Source organism: Takifugu flavidus, chromosome 1, assembly GCF_003711565.1.
Source record: "Takifugu flavidus isolate HTHZ2018 chromosome 1, ASM371156v2, whole genome shotgun sequence".
Taxonomy (NCBI): Eukaryota; Metazoa; Chordata; class Actinopteri; order Tetraodontiformes; family Tetraodontidae; genus Takifugu; species Takifugu flavidus.
The window spans coordinates 23,599,739-23,619,258 of record NC_079520.1 but is presented as its reverse complement, the minus strand read 5'-3'; the positions used below and the strand labels follow the sequence as shown (position 1 = coordinate 23,619,258).

The 19,520-nt window shown below is 45.1% G+C and overlaps 1 protein-coding gene across 25 annotated transcripts in view; it reads left to right on the top strand.

Annotated features, from left to right (window-relative positions):
- Nucleotides 1-19,520, top strand: part of tcf7l2 (transcription factor 7 like 2) — a 77,637-nt gene that overhangs the window by 13,997 nt on the left and 44,120 nt on the right. For 13 of the 25 annotated variants that reach the window (XM_057032011.1, XM_057031992.1, XM_057032039.1 and 10 more), the window contains exons 4-5: nucleotides 12,457-12,558; nucleotides 18,449-18,508. The exons of 4 other annotated variants lie outside the window; for them this stretch is intronic. In XM_057032011.1, coding sequence (XP_056887991.1) covers nucleotides 12,457-12,558; nucleotides 18,449-18,508 — 162 coding nt within the window. The remainder of the gene's footprint in view (nucleotides 1-12,456; nucleotides 12,559-18,448; nucleotides 18,509-19,520) is intronic. 8 more of the 25 variants (XM_057032048.1, XM_057032084.1, XM_057032075.1 and 5 more) reach the window with 1 other exon arrangement.

The window sequence follows — 19,520 nt, the reverse complement described above, 5'->3', positions numbered from 1 at the left end:
TCTATCTGGCTGGTAGGGGACAAAGTGGTGGGGTTTTAACAGTTCAACCTAGTTGCTAAAGATAGTGCAGGCTGGTGTGACTTGAGTTTAAGTGGCAGTCTCCTTTACATTGACGTGTGTGTGTGTGTGTGTCTATGTCAAAACCCAATACACCAAGCCTCAGAGGAGCCCCTGCTGAAGTCGCAGTGATCCCTGTGTGCATACAGTGTAACCAAGGGAGATGATAGAGGAGCAGGGGCCAGAGAGTGTGTGTCTATGTTTAAGCATGTGTCTGCTGGTGGGGTCACGGAGAGCTGAATAGAGGCTGCTGTTTCAACTCTGATTTTATGTGCGGTTTCGTTTTGGTTTCTTTTGGACGGTGTCCAGAGGCTACAGGGCCTGCTTCTGCTCAGCACTGGTGCAAGCCCGACGTGAAGGGCTCTGCAAAGGTCTGTGATTGGATTTCAGTCCTGATCTGGTTGTTTTGTGTTGTAAACAGGACATTAAAGACGGGGGAGATGGCGAGTTAATGAGTCTTTGTGCTGGGGCGTGCACATTGGGGAGGCGGAGGGGGAGCGCTAGTGTGTTTTCAGTCTCTATCTCCTCCGTCCTCTGTTGCACCCAGTTCAGAAGAGGAACTAAAACCTTTGCAGGACACCGATGACACACAGTTTCACACATCCACAACCGACTGAAAAAGACATCAGTGTGGTTTACTTTACAGCGTGGGCTGGATGGTTGTCTTGCAATACTTCCACCCAGAGCTCGGAAAAGAAGAATCCTCTTCTTCCCCCAAACAAAAATAACCATTTAAATTACAATGGTTATGTTTCCTGCAGCCACAGTGCGGCTGGCAGGACCCAGCTGAGGTGGCACTGGCCTCTGGGGGTTTAGGCCGGAGTCTGGGCTGGCCTCTGGGGAAATTACAGGGTGGTGAGTAGGAAGGATGGAGCTGAGGCCTGCCTCCACCGCCTGCTGTCAGCCCAGGCAGCTAATGTTGGCAGCCAGCTAGCTCCTTTCTGTTTCATCTTCAACCTCAGCACGATGCACTCGGGGTAAACATGTTTTTATTTGTTTCAAAGTTCAGTTTCATAGTACAGGGCATTTTAGAGGACATGTGACGTTGGCCGGCATGCAGCCGACACTGGCCTTAAGCGACACCCTCAAAAGTGGCCTAGCATTCTTACATTCTCATAACTTTCCTCCTCTAATCTTTTCAGCCATCTCTTGTCTCCAGTTTCTTTCCCCACCCAGTGGTCCCTCCCCACTCACCCGCTCCTCCATCTCACTATGCGCTCTGATTACCTCTCCAAACTGGCAATAAGTTGATTGCTTTACAGAGATGATGTAAGCCCCTGCCCTAGGGTACATCAGGTTGGATTTCTCCTGCTTTATCTTGTAAAGCCTAAATTAACAGCTGGTTTGGTTGGAGTTCTCCTGGATCTGACTAAAGGATTAGGCTTGGTTCTCATGCGAGTCAATCCGGTTTGATTTATTGCAGGTCTATCAAAAAAGATCAATGGGAGCCCTTTTGAAAGTAAATCCTTAATCGCTCTTTGCACTTACGTGTCATCATTGTGAATTTCTACCCTTCTCTTCTGTCTTTGGCTCTCTTCTCTCTCTGTTTCTCACTGACTAATTCTTATTCTTCCCTTACACCACTGTCACGTCTCTTTTTATAATTATCCCCCCCCCCTTTCTACAATCCAGCCCAGTCCGTGGTAGTAATCTGCCCCTGTCGATGGCTGCACGCTGAATTGCTGGATAGATCTTTATTTCCTCTTGTTAGTTATCCATGAAAGCACAGTTTTGGCAACCTCTGGTTGTGATCACATCTGATATCAAACCATGTTGCTGCTGCCGCTCATGTTTTTTTCTTTCCATTCCTCATGCTACTTCTTTTTTTCTTTTTTTTAACAATAAACAGACCCATGAACTCTGGTTGTTTTGGAAAAAATACAAATATTACCTTGTCGTTTCCTTGGACGGTATTGTCAGTGCTAGTGCGCTCAGGCTGCGCTTGTCTACAGCAGCAACCAATCACAGCAGGAAAACATGCAAATGTATCCAATTGCTGTGTCTTTCTACCGATCAATCATGGTTGTTGTTCCGTGGGAGTGAAAAATCACCAATTGACTGTAAAAATCACTGTCGACAGCTCAGAGACACCATGTTTTCTTTCAAATCCCTTTCCGCGCATTTTTGGTTTTGGGAAAATGAGCCATTTTAGTCCACAAATGCTGACATCAGACTTAAAGTCGTCATCCTTCCTTGGATGCTGCTTAAGTTTCTGGTGTTTTTTTGGTGTGCCTTTACGTGTGTACGCGCCACTTTCGACAAAATCACATAACACTCGAGCAACACCCTGCTGCATGTTTTCTCCTAGACGTTTGTAAAGCGCCCTGGCAGCTGTTGAGAAATGGGGAAAGGGTGGCGGGTGGGAGGGATTCAAGAACGTGTTCTTCTTCTCTTAACAAGTCTCTCAATTCCTCATTTGTTTCCCCATTTCAGGGCCTATTTTACCAGCAACAGTAACAATCAGTGTTCGGATAAATGGCGAAACTACAGTGACAGTGCTGATGATGACGTGACCTTTAGCTTTGTGCAGCGATGCTCCCCCTGCAATTCAGACAACTGAAATGTTTCTGTTTTCCTGGAATCTGTTTTATTCTGAGTAGGATAGGTGCAATTGGGACCGGGAGGGGGGGGGGGGGGGGGGGGGGGTGAAACTCATGGTCGATCGATGTCAAATTCAGGTGTGTCTTCCTGGCATGCTGGCTGTGTTGGATGGCTGGCAGACCTGGAGGTTTGGGAGGGACTGTGGAAAGGGGGAGATTGTGTGTGTGTGTGTGTGTGTGTGGTGTGTGTGTGTGTGTGTGAGTGTGTGTGTGTGGGAGGGGTGAGATCGACAGGATACGTGGGAAGGAAGGGCTTGCTGTCAGCCAGCTGGACCTCTTAATCCTACAGCCTTGGGGAAAGGGTGTGTGTGTGTGTGTGTGTGTGTGTGTGTGTGTGTGTGTGTGTGTGTGTGTATGGTGTGTGTCTCATACAGATTTGTCAAGTTTAACACACCTCTGCTCCTCTCTGTGGCCCAGCTGAGCCCACAGTGTGTTTGTGTGTGTGTGTGTTTGTGTGTTTGTTTGGAGACGACTGGGATTTCATCCACTCATTGTTTACTGTAGTCCTCGCTTTAACGACACACTGTATATTTATGTCACTTCCTCTCACCTCGTTGATGTCGCGGAGGCACCGGGGGTTGGTGCAACACGGCAGTGAGAGGTAGCCCCGCGTTGTCCGTCGGCTGGTGATGTGGGGGTCATAAATATGGCCTCGCTCTACCCCATTTGTTACTCGGAGTATCAAATGCTTATGGTTTCACACTTTCTCCAGCTTTGCGTAACATGAGAGCAAAATAGCTGATTGCATCATCACGTGTCATCCGACACATAGAACATGCTATACAACCACATTCCACACAAGCTTTCTCTCCCTCTGTGTGTGTGTCTGTCTCTCTCTCTCTCTCTCTTTTGGCGTAGACTTTTGCATATATCACGGGCTGGCAGGCTAAGAGCTTGGGACTTCCCCACGCCACACTCCAAGCCTTTGATCCTTTGCTTTGGAGGTAACATCAAACAGAGGCATAGAAAGGCAGCTACTACTGTGAAGTTCAATGTTCAACTTGATGGCTTGGCTGAGGGCTTCCCCCCCTCCTCTCTCCCTCCCTCCCTCCCTCTCTCCCTCCCTCCCTCTTCCCCTTTCTCGCTCGATCTCTGCGCTGTGTCCCTCAACTGACAAAAACACACAGTTTTAGACAAGGGTTGTCTTTTTTTGTGTGTGTCTCCAATCCCCGCCACCGTAGAGCCCAACTGGCATCAAACGGGACCTCCGCCCATCCAAAAACTCTCAGACGGTGGACGGAGAATGCGTCGATGGCAGGCAGCGTGTGTTGCAGCAGCTTGCATCAATGCAGAGGTGGAGCGGAGTAAAAAGGGCATCATAACATGTTTTCACCACTCCCTCCTTGTGCGGATCCCTCTCTAGTGCCTACGTCACCTCTTGTGGATGCGAGGAAAAGGAGAGTGTTGGAAAAATGCTCTCGGCTTCCCGTGCTGTGTTGACACGGGGCACGGGAAACTCACAATCAATCTCTCGGTGGAAAACAAATAATTTTCATAATGAATACTTTGACTGTGTTACTTGTGCTAGCTCTCCAAATTAAGGATGTATCAGATGAAACCATGGTTTCCAGGTCAAAGCTGGGCTTTTTTCTGTGGTGTCGCCAACGGGTTTTAAATGACACAGACTTGATAAGGCAATCCAGAAAGCTGAGGTGCTCCTCTAAATGCCTTTTCGTCTTTTATGAGCTTCGCTGGCTGACTGTGCCAATTAGCAAAGGCGTGTGGCCTGCTTTTCTTCTCCTCTTTTTCCCTCTTTTTTCCCCCCTGCTCAAACTCTTTCTAGATAGATACTCTCTTCCGCGCTCCCGTACACACACCGAACGCATGTTTGGTGTATCATTAGCTTGGTGTGCGGGGAGGCGTGCGAGCCTGGGCTCTCCCCTGCCTTATCTCCATGTCAATCACAGCGTGTGTGTGAACATCAGTTGTAATGATCTCCATCCAGCCTGTCGGTGTGTGTTAGCGCCCGGCTTCCCTCGCCCCCGGAGCAAGCCGTTCCCTAGCTAATAGATGCAAAATTAAGCTGATCAATAGATGGCCTCAGCTCATTATTGACATGTTATCGCGGCGTGGGATTTTTTTTTGTGCGGGGGTTTTATATTGAGCTAGCTGGAGATGCAAGACAGAACATTAAAACAAATGTCTTCTCTAAATGGCTAAGGCCACTTTATTTCAACCTACCAATGATATTGCAGGTTATTTCCTTCCACTCGCATTGGGTAAGTAATCACCTACGCAAGGAAATGAGATGGAGCCTTGGTAAACGCTGTATTAAAGATTCATCAATAATTGGCATGTGTGCTGCTGTTTGTGTTCTAGGGGGAGCAGGGTGGGGGTGGCTCTTATGGACGGATCACCGTGTGATTGAGCTAAGTGGTAATTAACTTTCTGAGTCTGTGCTTGCGTGCGCGCGAGTGCATGCACAGCACGAGGATGCATGCGTCGCCGGGTCAGGAAAAGGTGGAGATGCAGTTGAGGGGTGCATCAGTGGCAGAGTTGATTTGGAGGTGAGTGTTATGGGCACGTGGTCAGGTTACGGAGGGATGGCCTTGAGTGTCCTCAGGTCTTATTGTCATCGCAGCATCTTTCATTTTAATGAGGTGCTAAAGCCAAACCCTTATTACTTATTTATTCATTAAGCCGCGTGGCACAGCATCAACATCCGGCTCTTGAATGTGCTTGTAACCGATTGTGTTGGATTTCCGTTCCCTTTTTTTCATGCTCTATTTCATAGTAAACAAACATTTCCATGGGAATCTGACCGCTACTAAATTTAAAAGACTGGATTCCGCCCAAATCCAAGTTAGTGCCAACAATTAAAGAAATTCTAATGTTATTTTTAGTCGGTGTGAGCCACAAATGGGTGCAAATACAACACAGGCCAACTTTGTTTGCAGAGATAATAAGTATGGTTAAAGCTAATTGAGTCCTAAAATAGCTGCTGGCTATCTTAAAGCTAATATTTCAGCTAAGTAATTTTAGTAAATTGTTCTTTAGCAAATTCATAGCCTCAGAACATTTGATTTCAGTGAATAAACATAGAATAACTTACTTTATTTTGGGGAAGAGCTGCTCATGAATATGGAGGCTAAACCGCTTCGAGGAGCATGTGCAAATATAAAAGCCACAAAAATGCCGACTGGTTGTTAGATTGTATGATGATCGGTGTGAAGGCGCGATGCCTTCATCGCAATGCTTTCTGATCGATGAATATGTGTAGGTGGATTCGCGTGATAGTGTGTGGTGTTTTTAAAATGCTGGCATTCTCAGCGAAGCCTGAGAGTTTACGCATTTGGTCCCTCTGTGGCGTGTTTCTTAGCTTCCTTATATCCAGTCAGCCATTTAGCGAATTCACAGTGAACTCTTGCAGAACCAAACCAGACACTCAACATCAAGGCCAATGTTGAGCTCTCCACTAGCACATTACTGAATACAGCATTCTCTAGCAGAGTGTTAGTGCTGCAGTCGGCTAACTTTTCTTCCCCTCCACACCCTGAGCGTAGGCGTCCTGCAGACAAAGGTAAGCGTAAAGGACACGCGTGAGTTGCACTACCACTTCTCCTTTCTCCCCAGCCTTGCATAAGGGATTCGCCACACCTAGCCCTGCCGACATGCCTGCTCACCATCATGTAGTCCCAAAGTAGGTCAGATTCCAGTCTGGAAGGTTGAGGACGTGACTTTACTGTCAATCTATAAACCTGCTGCCACTGAGTTGTGTGAAACAGTTATAGTGATGATACTAATAGAATGTTACTCAATATCCCTAAATGACAACTGCAATAAACATCTTGAGTGTGAGTTCAGATCTCACCTTACTTTTAATACTGTCTGTTTTTTCTTTCTCTGGTTGACTCACATTGTAAGGTGATTTAAAAAAATACATGGAGCCTAACTAGAATAACTATCTCGGTTGGTTGTAAGTTTTTATGTGGTACTAGAGCTCATAAGTAACCATTGGTGCAAGCGAAGCCGCAAACAGTTAGAAAACAGTTTATCAATGCCCACGTACTTTCAACCAATAAAAAAGCTTGTTTTGTCCTATGTAGAAGACAGGTTAAACAAGACTTCCTGCATTGTACATCATGGTATACTTGCATAGTGCAGCAGCCAAGGAGCTATTACCTTATGATGTTCACTTTTTTATTCTCTGAGGTTTTTGGTTGCTCTTTGATTCCAACTATAGTTTAATTTTTCATTCTTGTTTTGATTTGACTCATGTATCCAGTGACTGCCGCTCCTACTTAATGTTATCCTTTTACTCAAATGTAGAATTTTTGCTTGGTGTATCTTACCTTGTTTTGCTTACTAAAAATATATGGTATTGAATGTTCACGTTTCAAAGCAAGTTATATTTGGTACTAAAAGAAGGAAAGGGGGAGACATTCAATAGTGATGATTACAGCACAAATAACATGTAATTGTTCTTAATAACAACACTATATATACTATCAATCGATCGATCTACTTCATGTTCAGTCTTCGACAAGCCAGAGCAATCGGAAGCTGGCACTCAAAATGGTAAAACCTGTAGTTTGTGGGGCTCTGCAATGCTTCACCACAGATTTGGAGCATCTTGCTCTCACAATCACCTGTTTATCAGTCTAAATTTTCTACTGCTGTATCTCCTGCAAGCACGAGTTACGAGAGGAAAAATGTTAGCCGATGTTAGCAGTTAGCTACTTCCTGGCTGTGTGCAACTTTGAAATAAACTATTTAAATGTGGCACATTTTTCAAAGCATTGACTGGACACTTTGGTCAGCCTGATATTGTCATAGAGCGGTGTGTAGGTCAGTGTGTGGCACAATCCTTGAAAAACGTTCAGGTCATCAGCTGGTGTTTGAACAGCACTTTGTCCAAACTGGCTAAGCAAACAGTCACAAAAGAGCCCCGTTTATGTCATGAAGCAGTGTTTAAGAGAACAAAACTAACTTCAACAACAGGTCAGATAAAAGTCACAGCGTTCACCAAAAGAAGTGTGAAGTCAGGACACCAGATAGATCCATCAAAAACCAAGCAATTCTCCGCTTTTGTGTCAAACACTGCAATATTTTGAGATTAAGAACAATAGCTGTTTCGTAAGCCTATTTCCACAGGCTCATTGGAAGCGGTGAGGAAAGTCCGAGGTGGTTTTAGAGCAAGGAAAAGTCACGAGAATGTTCGCTGTGTGTGTGTACAGTGTAAGAAAGTTGAGGTGTTTTTTTCCCTGCGAGACAAAGGGGGAGGCAAATTTGAGAGGGAGATTGTTTGCAAAGGGGATGTGGTTGTTAGAGGTGAAGAGGAGAGAATTTGGATCAGGTCAGCTGCCCCAGTGCTGTCAGGGCCGCGCGAACCCCCAAGCGGTTCTGGCTTTAGAGTAAATATAAGCCCAGTGGACCTCTTCCTGCCCCAGGGCACAGAAACCCCAGGCCTTCCCACATTCCACTTTTATTTTCCTGGTTGCAAAATGCCTCTGGCTATCCGAGCAGGTGTTTTTTTCCTTTCCGTATTTACTCATAAAATGTGCATTAGTCGAACCAAAGAAGCCATGATAGGCCCTCTTGTGTTGGCTAACTCTTTCCCCAGTTTTGTCGAGGCATTTTCGCGCTACCTATATTCTCTTTACAGAACTCTCATCCCTCTACGGACACGCTGTGCACAGTAACGGACGCAGCGGTCTGGCTGAGTTCAGCAGAGTTGTCCGCTGATGGTTTTCTCTCTTAAACAGGGATTTCAAAAGGTCTGTGTTGCATTAAGCATCCCCCACCCTCAATTAGGGCAAATTACTTTCCCTTCATAAATTCTGTGTTTGTTTAAGCACTTGTTTGCTTCTCTTGTAAGGACGAAAATTGCCAGCAATATCTGCATCAGATCAAGACGTTATACTCGGCTCTCTTTTAAAGGGATAAAACTATAGTCAAACTGATGGACTAATCTTTTAAGCTTGGTACAGTTTACTTGCAGAGCTTTGAATAGGCTCCTCTTACTAGCCTTGATCATTTCAGACTTAAATAAAGCTCTTTATAGTAGCAGTCTGATTGGTGTAATCTGCAAGCTGTCAATCCCAATCTCTGAGTGCCCTCCCAGAGGAGCTGCCGGGCCTGACAGCTACAGGATTTCCCAACAATGTGTGCGCAATATTGCTCACATGTGAATCAGGGAGGAATAATCTACAGTATAGTATGTCCACAAGGTAACCATGAATATGTACACATTATCTGTGTGACACATATGTACAGCTATGTCATGCCTTTGATATGAGACAGCCGCAGATGGATCCAAGATCCGCTGGACTCTCGGCAACACCCAGCGTCCATATGCTAAACACAAGCTGCTATCTGTCTGTCCGTCTCCCCTCCTCCTCTACATTGCTCACATGGCTGGAATGCTTGATGGAGCCCCAGCGGTCCTCATCATCTGTCCCATGGCTATCTGGCAAAAGAGCGGACCGGTTTGGGAGCCACACTGGCACATAAGGAGCTCTGTTTGTCTGACTGCTCCGAAGCCCTCTGCTCTTAATCCAAAACAAAACGAACAAGCTGTGAGCTGGCCGCTGCGCCAGCCACCAGACTTCATGCGATAAACACATCAAATGTAGGCGTTATGGAAAAAAAGAGCTGGTTGCAGACCAGAAAGGGACGGAACAGTCCCGCACTTTCCTTGTCTATCATTCACACTCAAAAAAAAATATATATCAGTGAGCCCCTCCCTCCACCACCTGCTTTGTCAATATCCTGTGTTGATATTTGGTTAATGTTTGATAAAATGTGGGACCAGGATGGAAGCTTTCAGACCAAATTGCTTTGGTTACAGTTGAGTAACAATGTCGATAGGAGCCGGTGTGTAGATGACTGCACTCTCAAAATGCCCTTCCATTTGTCTCCAGTGTGATTGCCCTCTGTCATCAGTACTAACACCAGGACCAAGGCGCCAGTGTGTTTTCACTGTGGACAGTTGTTAAAGTATCTGGAATATGTATCATATAACATGCCGGACCTTGGTTGTGTTTATCAGATTACCATGTTGATGTTCTAGAACCTCTGACAAGCAAATATTTCTATTTTATTGACCGAGTAGTCAAGTGAACAACCTGCTGACAAAATAATCAATGGTGACAATAATCATTGCCCTTGTAAACAACTCCCACTTTCCAGTCACTAACCCCCTTCTTGCGCTTGGGAAAGCAATAGAGGACAGGGAAATCGGGGCAGAGACAGCGAGTTCATCCTTCTGTGAGGATTTAGAGGAGTCCCTTGTCTTTCACTTCATCAGAGACAATTGAGTCATTCAGCTCCCATTGTGCGACAGGGCCTGGCGAGGAGGGGTGCTGGGTAGGGGAAAAGGAGAAGGGGAGAAGGGTGAAGCTGTCTGCTCCACAACCCTTAGTGCAACGGGTGGTGGGGAGTAGGGAGGGGGCCATGGGGGGTTGCTCCATGTTTGTGTATGGTGCAGGGGGGCAGGAAGGAAGATAGAGAGTTATCCTGAAACTCTCGGAGCAATTTGTCACATTGGAATGGCTCTTGAGTTACCCGGGGGGCCCCCTCAGCAGGAAAGTTTTCAGGTTGTCGAGTGGGGAGAAGGGAGGGGCCCGAAGCAGCAGAGAGTGGTCAGAGGTCATGGCCTACTCTTGCATCAGCAGTGTGTCCGTTAGGAAGGCATGCGGTGAGGGAGGAAGGAGGCCAAAAAGGGGGGGTGGTCAGAGAGTTGCTGCCTGCCAGGGCTCCATTTTCATTGGCATGCTTGTAAAACCTGCAGGAAAGATTAGCGTGTGAGAACATTTGCAATAGTGTGGCTGAAGTGGAGCCACTTGTCAGGCCAGTGCACTACAACTACCCCTCAGTGTTGTCTTTCAGTGACTCTCCACCCCATTGCCACACTCAGGAGTGTCACCATCACGCTCTTTACCCACCTACTCAGAGTGGCCCTGTTTCGTCCGTCTCTGCAGCTGGGGTTAATGTTTGCCTCTGCACTCCCTCGGTGGCAAGACTTTCCCATGGCTGGATCACAATTTGCCCTCCGTCTCCCCAGCACACTTCTAGCCCCTCTGGCACCATGGACACGGTCTTGAATTACTTCATAGATGACAGTCGTTCCGTCACTCTCTTCCCCACTTTTTTTTTTTCAGCTGCAACACCATCTCCCTCCTCTTGCCCTCCCAACCCCCCACCCCATGGCAATTAGGCTGATACCCAGTGTGGGGGGTCCATAAAAACCCACAAGACCTCAACTCTGGAGGGTTTTTTTTTTTTTTTTTTTACAACCTTTGCTTTTTTCGCTCAAATCACATACAAACAAGCATAAACAAACCCTGGTTTTCACAGTAAAAGCCATCTTGGGGTCATAAATGAGTGTTAGTGGTGGAGAAAGACCAGGCAGCAAACTGTTTTTTTTCCTTGCAGGGGCTGTAACTGAGGACATGGAGTCAATAACTCCCTCCAGCGCCTACCACTGGCAGGCACCCCACAGTGAACTCTTCGCTAATTACCACTGATTTAGACACTGTCTCGGGAAGGGTCGTGACACACTCACTCTCTGGCTGGCTCTCTCACACACACAGAGCACACACTCACACACAAGCCCCCCTAGATGTACATACAAAACGCTGGTCGCACATGCTGGATGGCAGGAATGGTAGCAAATTCTGTTTCAAGTTGGTCTTATCTAAGATTCGGCGCTATGGAACCTGCTCGTCCATTGGTTTTTTTGTCAAGACTGCAAGAAAGGAATATTGTATAAAGTTCTTAAGTAAAGACTCATTATTATACCTCGATTAAACTTGGATTTCTTATCCTTATATTTTTAATATCTAACAAACGGACAAAAAAAGAAACAAGAGAAATAATAACATTAGATCTTCAGACATTCTGATCATTTTATCCGCAGTACTTTAATTTTGTGCGTAAATTTGAGAGAACTATTTTTCACCGGCTCCTGATTGATGCCATCTACAGCTGTTGTCTCCCATATCCAGTTCTTTAGTCATTTCCTTTCTGTGTTTTGGTTTTGCATTTCCCAGTAGTGTACCACTTTTAAATATCTCGGCTACTGTGACCTAAAACGAGGTGGCCGTGACCTTGATAAACGGACCACACAGTGAAGCACGTTCTGCACAGAGCTGTGGCCACAGTGCCGGTCATGCTCCTCGTTGATTTAGATTTAGCAGCTTTGGGATGAGACGGAAAGGAACTTTTCCAGAACTTGGTATCAATCACCCTGTTTTAGTTATAGGGATCAATGCAGAACATCGTAAGAATGAAACGCTTCCACCTGGTTTATAGCAGCAGACGATTGTCATTACATTTTTGTGGAGAAGAGGGAGGCCTGTGTTAGAAGGCAAGTCAATCATTAATGGGAGTAGCCAGGAGAGTTAGCCTCGCAGAAGCGTGCGCAGATACCGTGCGTGAAGCTCTTTATGACTTCCAGTAAAAGCCCAACAGCAGTCACATTTATGGCATTAGGTCATTTTGAATCCATGAGCTGGGTGCAGTTCCAACACCTCTGCCCTACCCAGCTTCAAATTAATGACTTAATGAAATCTAAAGCAGTGATCCACGCCTGCCGTCCATATTTATGGGGCAGAAATGTGAACGGGGTAACTTGGTTTACATATGTCACATGTGAATCGTCATTTCATCCACCATCCACCTTAAGATGTTTCGTTTTTTTGTGTGTCTGTCTTTGCATTTCCACAACACCCACCTGGGGAATGGCGTCTCCTCTTTTTTGTCCTGTTTTTTGGTTTGTTCTTTTTAATTTTTGCTTTCTGCATTGTTAACATGTTTTGTTTCTTTCTTTCCATTCTGTTTCCTTTCTGCCATTCAGTACCTACAGATGAAATGGCCCCTGCTAGATGTTCAACCAGGAGGTCTTCAAAGTAGACAAGCACTTAAAGATGCCAGGTCCCCGTCACCGGCACACATCGTTGTAAGTAACACTCAGCTCGGTACTTTTGTTATTTTACTGCCTTCTGCAGAAACGCACCCTGCAATCCATCTAGTCCTTTTCTTATATGTGTGTTTTCCCCCATTAATCATTGCTTTGACTGGAACAATATAGCGTATTTGTTTGCATTCCCTTAATGACAGTCACCCACACACCCAGTGAGCTCTCTTTATTTCTGTTCCTTCATTTGCGTGATCAAACTCATGTTGAAAGTACACCTTTTGTTTATGAGGGATGACTGAGTGGTTGGTTGCCGCTCTGACAGGTAGCTGTAACTGCCTTTGGGGCGTGGTTTTCTTTGGAAAACTACACCCCAAAGGCAGCTACAGGCACCTTATTCCAAACAAGGTGGTAATTCCCAGCCCATCCTTGGAATGAGAAGGGTAATTATGGAGAACTGGTCTGATGTTGACAACTTTTTTCATGAGAATGAACAAATGCTGGCCTGCTAACATATCGTTTTTGAGGGATGTGTGGGTGTTCCATCAACATTGATTACCCTATCTGTGGAGTTGGAGGAGTAGTCTGGCAGGAGACTTGGCTGGACAGCGATACGGGGCATACGAAGTAGATGCACACAACAGAGCAACCACCCGGGGCATGTCAATATCTAAGAGGGTAGCACTCCAGGATGAGCAGTTGGATGTGAACTTACTGGTTAGCCAAAGGCATAAAGTTTTCAAGAGGTCAGTGGAAAGGTTGAAGATAAGGAGGTGTACATATGTGGTCACAGGGTTAGTGAGCCAGGAAAATCAATGAGAGTGGAGATTGAGCAGAATTAGCGAGGTGATCACAAGCGCTCCGGGCCATTTTTGGCTCGACTGTTACTTTTATTTTTTGGAGTCATGCATCTTTTACATATCACAATTTTAGATAAGGAGGCCTTCCAAGTTTTGTATGAATAGAACACCTCCTGTAGTAAAATTTTGGTGCTAGAGCTAATAATACAACACTGACCCTTTTTGTTTTTGCAAGAACACAGTTAATAGTCCTCACAGCAGTTGAGCTCACAGAAGGTGGTGATGATTTTTTTCCTCCTTTTTTATCGGATGGATTATGCTGTCAAGACACATTGTCCCTATGAGTCACACCTGATTTTTTATCACTTCAGTGACTTTTATGGTTTGCAATAAATACCTTTTCTTCTGGTTAGTCAGAGGTTGGCAAGTATGGCCTTCTTGGTATTTTGCCCAGTCAACTTAAGCATGTCTTAAAATAGCAGGAGTTGACAAGGCTGCCCAGTTGAAACTGAAACCTCGTCAAAAGTTGTGTTGTAAGGCAAACAAGCAAAATAAATTTTAAAAAATTGCCAAGTTAAGGACCCCCTTGTGTTTTTCTGCAGTGTTGGTTCTATTTTTATTTCAAATACTTTAGGAGCTTCGTCTTACTGGTATTTTAGGAGATGCTGACAGGGTGAAAAAAAGCTTGTGAAGTTATTAAACTGGTCGTGGGCAGCTCAAGCTGCAGGTAAATGCTCGAGGTTTTATCCTGGTGTGAGTCATGTGGCTGCAAATACTTACCACATCACGTCCACCTCAGCTCCTGCTGTATAAATCTTTTAAAGGACCTTTGAGAACAGCCAAAAAGGCAACATTTTTTTTGCTCACTCTTCACAATCTTTTGTACTTTTGAGATAAACGGAAAGACTTTTTGGATTTCTGGTGGTCAAATGGTGCTGCAAAAATTGCTATTTATACGCATTTATATGCATGACTTTGTTTTCTACCATTAGTGGTCATTACTGAGGTCACGTGGGGGGTGAAGAGACACTTTTTATGAGTTGTTATGACGGTAGAATTTTTTTAAAAAGTGCTCAGTGATGAATGTTTTGTTAAAATGACACTTGCGGGCATTATTTTGGAGGAAAATAAAAGCAATTTTTCCTCACAGTGTACACAGGCAGCTGTAATACAAACAGGCGAGCATGAAGCGCTAACAGGCTTGAAACAAACAAGTAACAAGAGCAGCTCATCACAAAACTGAAATTGGCTTTGGGGCAAAAAACAAACTTGAAACAACAAAGATGGACAAGCAGCCAGATGGAAGAAATAAGCTTTGCTGAAGTACAAGCATTTTCAACACTGTCGAAACTAAAAAAAACATGTTGATCGCTGCGCAACATAAGATCCAAGTTCATAATGTCACATAAGATGAGGCGGGAAAAAATGAATACTAAATAATGTCGACAGAGAATTAGCAAAACTGCCAGTTCATCTGTGAAATAGGTTTACCCTTTTCACTTATAATACACGGGCTCCAAACATAATTTAATGTTTTCCACTGTTGCCTGTTGGTCCTTCAATTTTAATAAAAATCGTGTGAGTGAAACCTCAGCAAACCTGGTATTTTCTGTCTTTGTGCCTTGGTTACAAGTAGGAAGCCAAGGTACAACAACAGGTCAGTCATAGCAGGATTAAATGCATACTGTGATAAGTACTGACACCGATCAATATCAGAGAATATATTGTAATATTGGGCTGGCCTTGCCTGCGCCCAGTTCGTTTGATGGAATACAAAGACCGGTTAGATCAGAGGCATTGCAGCATTGTTACTTTGGCGCCCAACTCACTGTTGGTGCCAGTGATAAAATTGAATGTGAGATGCGACTTGTGTTGCTGCTGGTATAACCCCACCTACCCACCCTGCTGCAACTATGACTGGGAAGGAAATGCGGACAAACGTTTCCGCAGTTTACATCATGCTTGTACCTACAGACAGGATGGATAACTGGACAGCACAGTGATGGCACAGTGGGTGCCACCGGTATCACCTGATCGGTCTGCTTTTATTTGTTTTACACTCCAGGATGGAGACCTGCATGTACCAGTTCACCCTTCTCTTATCAATAAATTGGTCTGTAAGTGGTAGTTTCGTTTGTTTACAAATGTGAAACTCTTAGTCACCTTGACCTCTCACCGCCTGCAGCGTCATAGCAGTCTGCAATGGCAGTGATAAGAAATTCCCCTGACAGATAACCATTAGCTAGAGCGTAAGCGATCTCGGGACAGGGAAACCATCAATAGAAAAGGTGCTGGATGGGAAGGGGCGCACCCCATGAAAGAGACAAGGAGACGGATAGGGACAGGGATGCACGCGGCTGTTCTCATTTGGACGGCTCTGCAACATTGGACCACTGGGGGATCAGCTGAGAAGAGGGGGGGGGAGGAGGAAGTGACCTCGCAGTGGCTGGTCTGTCTGAGGGCATGGTGTATGACCCTGTTTACCATGCCCTCAAAGGGGGCCATGCTGGATCTTTTGAAGTACCTGACCACCCTGCAGGCAGCCTCCAAACCTGCGGCCGCTGAACTTTTATGCTATTGGCTGCAGTAATTCAATATTTATCCACCTATTGATGTGTATTTTTTGAGGGAGGGACTCCAAGAAACATTTTTATGCCTCACAGAGCTCCCACGAGAAGTAGTCCACGGTTGTCAGGTTGACTTGCATTGTGATGTTTTGATGTTGGAGTGCCTCTGCGGATACTTAACAGGAAGAAGTAGCTCAATAGCTGGTGGAAGTAGCGTCTTTGTTCTGTGTTTGTGCTGTAAATTAGGCTTCTTTCGCCCCGTACAGTTGTTCAAGTCTCATTCTTTTAAACCATGACATTCGTTTGGCTAATCTGAGTCACGTTTCCATACTTTAGTTCCCTCTTCGGGTGGTGTACATTTATGTATTTCTGAAAAGCCATATTGGGAACTGGGGCAAAAATGGTGAAAAGTAAGGAGCACACACACACGCACACACACACACACACACAAAGCCTTAGAGTCTTGAGCCTGCTTCAACAATGTGTCCATTGTTTTGTGGGCTTTCTCTGGCAGCAGGGGATTGCTGGAGTGTTAACCATTTCCCAACTGCACCTCACCATGCATTATTGTTATGTGTGTGTGCGTGTGTGTCAGAGGTGGTGAATCATGGGCCTGGGGATGAAGAGAGGAGGGCACCTGCTCTGAGCGTATGGTAATTTGTGCAGAGGAAGTGATGGAATCTGGCCATCACTGGCCGAGACCTCCCACATGAACCTTTACAACTACCAAACATGCTTATTTTATTCCTTGACAGTCTCTGCTGTAAAGAATATGACAAAAGAAGAGACAAAAGCTCTGTAAATAGCCTAGGCACACTTCTGATATTAAATAAAGACAGATCTGCTTGCACAATGTGCTGCTATTGAGGAAACACAAGCTATAACAACTCTGTGGATCCAAACAATGCCACGTCATGCAGCTGTTGGTCTGTAATAGGAAAAAAACACATCCATTTGGATAGAATTGATGGAATGGGGACAAAGTGGGTTTCCTGTGATCTGAATGGGCCATGCACCTGGGCTCGGCAGATAATTGCCCAAGTCTCTAGGATGCCTGGCCCACTCGGCTGTTAATGAGCAACCCCATGGTCAGCAGGCACCACCCACGCACTGTCCCGATTCTTTGCTGAGATGCCTTTCTCTACCTTAAACTGCTCTTTCCTTTCTTGCATCTAAAAGCATTTTCTTAATAACCTCTCACCTCCTTTGTCTTTTTCCCCCCTGTGCAGGAATTCTTCTGTCCACCCTTAACCTTTGCTGAAAGAGAGAGCTCATATCTTAATCATCTATTTATGGATTTGGTCACTTGTTGAAGGAGCAGAACCCACTTGGCATGTAGGCCCGAATTATATAACAGGCATTGCTATCTGGTTATTTAACTGTTGATTGTTTTCTCTTGAATTTCCAGAAAATATGTCGAATATGAAAAGAACCGTTCATCAATTAAAGATTTTATCCATCTTGCTAGGTTGCTTTTGCACACCTTGCTGATAAAGAACAGTGTACACAGCTGCCATCGCCATCTTCCCCAGACAAGACACCCGTTCAAGGGGTCAACACTTGCGTCACCAGTGCAAGTCAAAATGCACGGCTGTCGAGACATGGCGTCAGGCTATGGGAACTGTGACAATGACAATGAGGCACCTCGGTCATTGTGTCTGTCTAGCAGTCTGGATGGCCGCTTGTGACCACAGACAATCCACTCTGTGTTGGCTTAGTCAACACTTGTAATAAAACAATGACTCAAGAGGCTCCGACCCCCATTCTGAACTTCTAAGTACACCCAAACTTTTAATTCTTATGGCAAAAAGTCAGAACTTTTTTTTGCATGGGTATTTCGCCATTTAATGCCAACTGCCAACCGGAGCAATCTCGGGGAATATATGACCCTACTGTTGGGCACGCACATTTTAAAAGATAATACGTGATTGTGTTTGTGAGTTGGTGTGGCTAAGCGTAGTTCACCAGCGTTCGCCATCTAGTTGTTTGTAAAAAGCCACCCACCCACCCTCGAGGTCAGGCGCAGTTGCAAACCAATCCAAGTGTTCTCTGCCGAGAAATCAGTTGCTACGGTACTTTTATGGTACTAGGAGCCCTGTTTGCTTTTTATGCATTATTAGCATGTCCACCCCTGTATAAATAATATAACCATGGTTTGTGAGAATAATTAGCAAATGACTGCCCTTCAACATCCACAAAGCTCTTGATTTTGTGGAGAGAAAGACTGGAGCATTGTGTTAACAACCAGGCAGCCAGTACTTACAGCCCTGTTACCAGTGCAGAGCCAGTGTTCTGTTATTCTCTCTGTGTAAAATTAGTAATAATGGTGCCGAACATGCACCCGGGAGAAAGCTGAGCCAGCAGAGACGAGGTACTGGTTTAAATTACTAAAAAGCTTGGAGAATGCATTATTTCCTGGGAGAGCTTGGTCGGCGGAGATGTGTTGAGGTGTGTGTGTGTGTGTGTGTGTATGTGTGTGTGTGCGTGCGTGCGTGTGCAGTATGATGAAGAAATGGCGATCTGATACAACTGTGTGACTTGGGAACGTCCATCTTTGCCTTTCAGGGGCCCTTCTGCTGGGAAATCCCTGGACAGTCAGATCTGAGCCTTCACCAATTTCATTTGGTGAGAGACCTTTGAATTCCAAACATACCTTGCTGGTTGATTCCACACATAAATTAACATGATGATTAATTTTAAAAAAGTGAAATGAATGAAAAACCTGAATACTGGGTATGATGCTGATATAATCATGCTGTGCTGTGTGCCGTAGTTCTGTGCTGCTGCTTTGTGTGCTTTCTGTTGTATTAAATCGGTCTGACAGACTTTCATGAGTGCTCCAGCTGTTTGTCCAGCTTCATTTGCTATTTTCTGTATGTTAGTATTGGCTGCCTTTTTTATTTGTGTAACAATCTGGGATTTTGGATCATGATACTAACATCCTTTTAGCTCTGGGGCTCTTTCCGGATGCATGCGGTTTAACATAGTTTGATTGATTGACACAGTGACGGTAGAGATGTTGATTGTATTTTTCAGAGACTTTTAGCAGCTTCGTAATATCAGGTCGGCTAAGCTGAGCCATAACACAGTGTTCACTGTGGAAGATGCTCAAAATGGAAATGTGTCTCAATATGTCATGTTGTTTACCTATGATTGTGTCCATGAGTATGCGGCCTGACAGAAGTGTGGGAGAACAATCATGCAGGACTCCATGTGAAATCGGCAACGAGCTTCTTCGCGGAACCGAGAATTGGACTTGAGGGGCCAGACGTGCGTTTGGCGAAGTCAATCTGCTTTCCCGCAGAGCTCAGATTCTGAGGAAAGCGGCACACCTCATTTTTAATTTCCTTCTGTGAGTTTCACATCCTGACCCAAAGGATAATTTATTAATCTGCTTTGGGCGAACCAAGCTCAGCTTGAGTTGTTTAACTAGTCAATTGGTTGTTGGTTTTTCATACTCTGCTGGGCCTGTGCTGCCAGTCAATACTAGTTCAAGAAGAGTGCGAAAATAAGGGAAAAGTCAAGAAAAACGCCCAATGTTAATTTATGACAACTATAAATATGACATTGGAGTGTCTGAACTTGAGAAAGACCAAACAATAACTTTTCTTCCCATCGGCCTGTGTCTTGTCTTTAT